The 4,236-nt window shown below is 30.9% G+C and overlaps 1 protein-coding gene and 1 long non-coding RNA gene across 3 annotated transcripts in view; one reads left to right on the top strand and one right to left on the bottom strand.

Annotated features, from left to right (window-relative positions):
- Positions 1–550, top strand: part of LOC109822353 (60S acidic ribosomal protein P1-like) — a 2,435-nt gene extending 1,885 nt beyond the window's left edge. Inside the window, exon 3 of the mRNA XM_020388544.1 lies at positions 285–550. Within this exon, the coding sequence (XP_020244133.1) occupies positions 285–338 (54 nt within the window). The 3' untranslated portion in view covers positions 339–550. The remainder of the gene's footprint in view (positions 1–284) is intronic.
- LOC109842152 lies at positions 1,261–3,978 on the bottom strand. Of its 2 annotated transcripts, XR_002247300.1 has the most exons (4): positions 3,907–3,960; positions 3,746–3,815; positions 3,479–3,549; positions 1,261–1,679 (listed from the first exon to the last, which is right to left on the bottom strand). It is a non-coding gene; the product is annotated as an uncharacterized LOC109842152 (long non-coding RNA). The 2 variants fall into 2 exon arrangements; XR_002247301.1 differs by lacking the exon at positions 3,746–3,815 and having other exon boundaries at positions 3,479–3,543; positions 3,907–3,978.

The following is a 4,236-nucleotide window of genomic DNA, read 5'->3' as shown; positions in this document are numbered from 1 at the left end:
CCTCACTGCCAATCCAAATAAGCCCTAAAAGAAAGGGTGTAATTGGAATCTCAATTCGAAAAGATGAGTTCAATGGGATATTCCGTCTAATATGTACGACGGATTAGCATGAGGATTAACTGGGAGAAACTTGTACGAATTAGGGGATTAAATAACAGTTTTAAGGGATTCGATAGATTAATTTAAAAATATGAAAGTTTTAAAGGACCATATATAAAAACCCCTTCACAAAATGATTTGCTGATATATGACTAATGGGTTAATTAATTGTATTGGGATTGCAGGAGGAGCCAAAGGAAGAGAGCGATGACGATATGGGATTCAGCCTTTTCGATTAGGGAATGCTTCTACGAATTACCAGTCAATTTGGTTTGTGTTTTGTTAGGTGTTACTTGTTGATTTTTTTCCGGTTTGAAATTTTTGTATTTGTTAGGATTTTGAGTTATTTTGAAGTTTGGAGCTATATAAACTAGCAAATATGATTTAGATGGAATGTCTAGTTCTTGCTTGTTATTCCTCTTTTTCAATTGAACTAACTTTTTAAAAAAAAAGTTAATTGCTCCCTTTGGGATTTGCACATTGAACATGATCGTTGATTTGCACAGAGATGTCGAAGCTAAACTACTACTTTAATTAAGAGTAATTTGCTTTAATTAGTAGTAGCATGTACCGACTATTGAACTCTTTTGTTATGATTTAGATTCTCTCCATCCTCTAATTGCAGACTCTTTATCTCTAATTCAAAGAACAATATAATGTCACATTGGATAATCTTAATTAAATTAGTGGTTTTAAAAACTACCGTGGAAGGTTCGGTATATATTATTTAATTTTTGACAAAATTAAATATTTCTACAAGCAACACTCCGATTAAACTTACCGATTAGATGTTAACTAAACAACTCTCTTAAATTTAGTTTATTTATGATTAGTTGGATTGCACGTGCAATGCACGTGGTAAAATTTTTATCATTTATTATAAAATTTTAAATTTATTTAGAAAAAGATTTGTTATTAAATTATTGAATGTAAGCAATGGATCAAATATATAGATATAAAATAAAGTTATTGGACCTTATGCAACGTCAAAACGAATAAGTTGAAATCTTTTAGATATTTGGATATAACAACTAAGAATCACCCTAATAATCTCATTGAATGAATGGGATACTTGGATTGAACATTAAATCTTTTGTGTCCTATAACAAAATAATATGACCAACATTCAAGATAGAATACAATAGAATTGGTTCAGCAAGTGCAATATGTTTTCAAGAAAATACATGTCAAGTAGCATAGACAATTATCTAGCATCGGTCTTGAAAGAAGACCCCAACCGAGCAATACATTTTTGAAAAAATGGGTGATTACAATCTACTTACAGATAATCATCAAAATCCCCAACCAAAGAATAAAATGAAGAGTATCTCTCATTACATCACACCAAAAAAAACATAAAATTCCCTAGCTGTATACATCAAAAACCTATCAAAACAACTCCTAACATACTCACACCAAAAAATTGGAACAGTAGCAACATTTAGCAACAAAATATAGAGCTTAAAAACATCTCCATTCACCAAAGACCTTACCTCAACTAAATAGCATCAAATTGTTGATCTCCTAGCAGCTCCCCATGTCTCTTACTATTTCGCCATGTTTTATGGTCATAGGAAAGGCTAAAACAATAAGAAGGACATATCAAGACATATAACCTTCTGAACACAAAGTTAAAGGAACATGAAACAGGGATGCGTAGGGAATTAGAGCAGATCACCTAAGTACTGATTGAATCATTGATAATGAACAAAGCAATATAGAAATAAATCTCTCCTATAAAGAACATTCTTTTTAAACAAATACCCATTACATCTATAATATTTCTTACATTATAATATCTGCCAACATTTCTTACATTAACATCTATAATATTTGTTATGCTATAGAGTCTATCAATAGAATAATTAAGCTAATAGACGCAAATGCGTTTTGGCTAACTATCATTCTCTAAGTTATCATATGACTTGTAGCTAGTAAGCTTAATAATTTCCTTTAGCAATTGCATTATCAATTTTTATATGTATCATGAAATTAGTACTTTCCTCATAGTAATTTCAATTGGCATTTGAGCTCATATTTGCTTACATGAATTAAGATATTGCAAGATATTTGATAATGTCCATTTAGTAAAAGTTTACTCTCTAATAGGAATTTCCAAATTTCAGAATCTTTAGTATGTAACAATTGAGTCAATTACAATTATTATTAAACAACTAAAAAAGGAAAGGGAAAAAAAATAAACCTCTCTAGACAAAATAATTAAACTACTATATCTACTTATAGTTCTAACAAATGAGCGAAAGGGATATAGCCTATGATGATTTGTTGAAGGTAAAAAAGGTTAAATTATTTTTTTTAAATTCGAGCCCAAGGTATTTATGATTATAATAATATACCATTATATCTGTGAATTTTAAGGTATATGCAAAATTTCACAAGGTTCAAATCTCTCTAACCCAATTTATTTTATTTCATCAAGTACTATAAATGCACATTATCACTTACACTGATATGAACAGTCTCAAATCTTTTAACTTAATACATAAGCATGATTTGACAAAATCTTGTGGTTAGTTATGCTCAACAAGCTCATGACCAAGGATAAAGTTAAAGCTTGGGGGAGAACAGATGATGCACACGGTAACCTTTGTGGGCTCATAATAAAACTTTCAAGGCATAGAAGAGCTCTCCTTGTAGCAACTATATACTATATTTAGCAGGAACGAAACTGCAGAAAATTTAGACGCATTAGCAATTCCCTTGCATGATTACTCAATAAAATTCACAGCTTGATGGCCTGCAAACTTGGTGATTTTAAATGACACTAACTTATATTTGTATATTGTTCTCTCATGCAGCATTGTGATGTTTTTTCTTTCTGTTGGAAGCCTACTTTTATTATACTTTGGAATGCCTAAGTACCCTTGTACACCTGATAATCAGTGAAATATTCTTTACCTATGAAAAAAAAGTCATCACTCAATTTGGTACTCAATCGCATGTCGCATTCCTATCTCACACAACTTGGATGAATTATTGCCTTCTTAGTGATAATGCTTCAGAGTATTATGGATTAGCAAGATGTATTGCAAGCTTGCAACTTTGCAAGAAGCCTTAGAACTTGAGTAAAATAAAGAATTTTCACTTTCAAATGGCCATGAAAGATTAACATAGAATCACATTGCCATACTAACCTAAAGCCAATGAGTCTTACATTTAAGCAAAATAAAGTTCAGTGGGATAGCAATGCATCTAATCTACGAAGTGTAATTATAAGCAAAAGTAAGAGATATTCTCCTTAATTTTTAAATAGGAGTAAAAATTATGAACGATCATTCTGATATCAAATAGTTACTCAAAGCTAATCATAGCACAATCATACAATTTAAAAAACAAATATTGGTAATGTAAATCTTACCCTTGATTGATCCACCCCTGGATCTACCAGGGAAACCACTCCTGCAAGTGTTTCAAGTGTTGTCCCTGCAACTGTACAAACATGAAAAGTGATCAGTTTGACCAGGCACAACAATAGTTGTACTTAGCAGTTACAACATTAACATGAGACGATTTCCAGCCAATTAAAGTGAAGCAATAATTACAAAAGACATAAACTGGTAAATGTAGCATCTAGTGTTAAGTTATTTTCAACATAGATACCAAGAAAGGTAAAAGATTTCAGTACCAGCAACATAAGTGCTGGATTTAGCACTGCTAGAATCATATCGCCATCTTCCATCACTTTGACTAAGCGACTGATGAAATAATGGTTTAAGTTATACATCTTCACTAAATGGAAAAGTAGCAAAAAAGAAAAAGAATACATAGGAGTTAAAAGCTTATCACCTTTATGGAATCAAAAACACTACTGGCATCTGACAGTGACACATCAAAACCTTGATTCTGCATCAGAAAAATGAAAATATGTTTTTTATGTTTATAAAGTTTCAAATAAAAACAGAACACATTGAAGATCAAAGAGAAGGCAATTAAGGATGTAACTATATAAATAGAAATAGAACTCGAGCATAATAAACTTGTGTATCAGCTGAAATAATAACAAACAATTTAGTACAAAACAAACAATGCAATGTCTAATTTGATCTCACAGGATATTTTCGGTAAATAGTCATATACAACACATTATACAAAAGAATATATCGAGATCATAAGTAA

The sequence above is a fragment of the Asparagus officinalis genome, chromosome 1 (assembly GCF_001876935.1).
Source record: "Asparagus officinalis chromosome 1, Aspof.V1, whole genome shotgun sequence".
NCBI lineage: Eukaryota > Viridiplantae > Streptophyta > Magnoliopsida > Asparagales > Asparagaceae > Asparagus > Asparagus officinalis.
The sequence above is the reverse complement of the archived record's forward strand: the minus strand, read 5'-3'. Positions and strand labels throughout refer to the sequence as shown.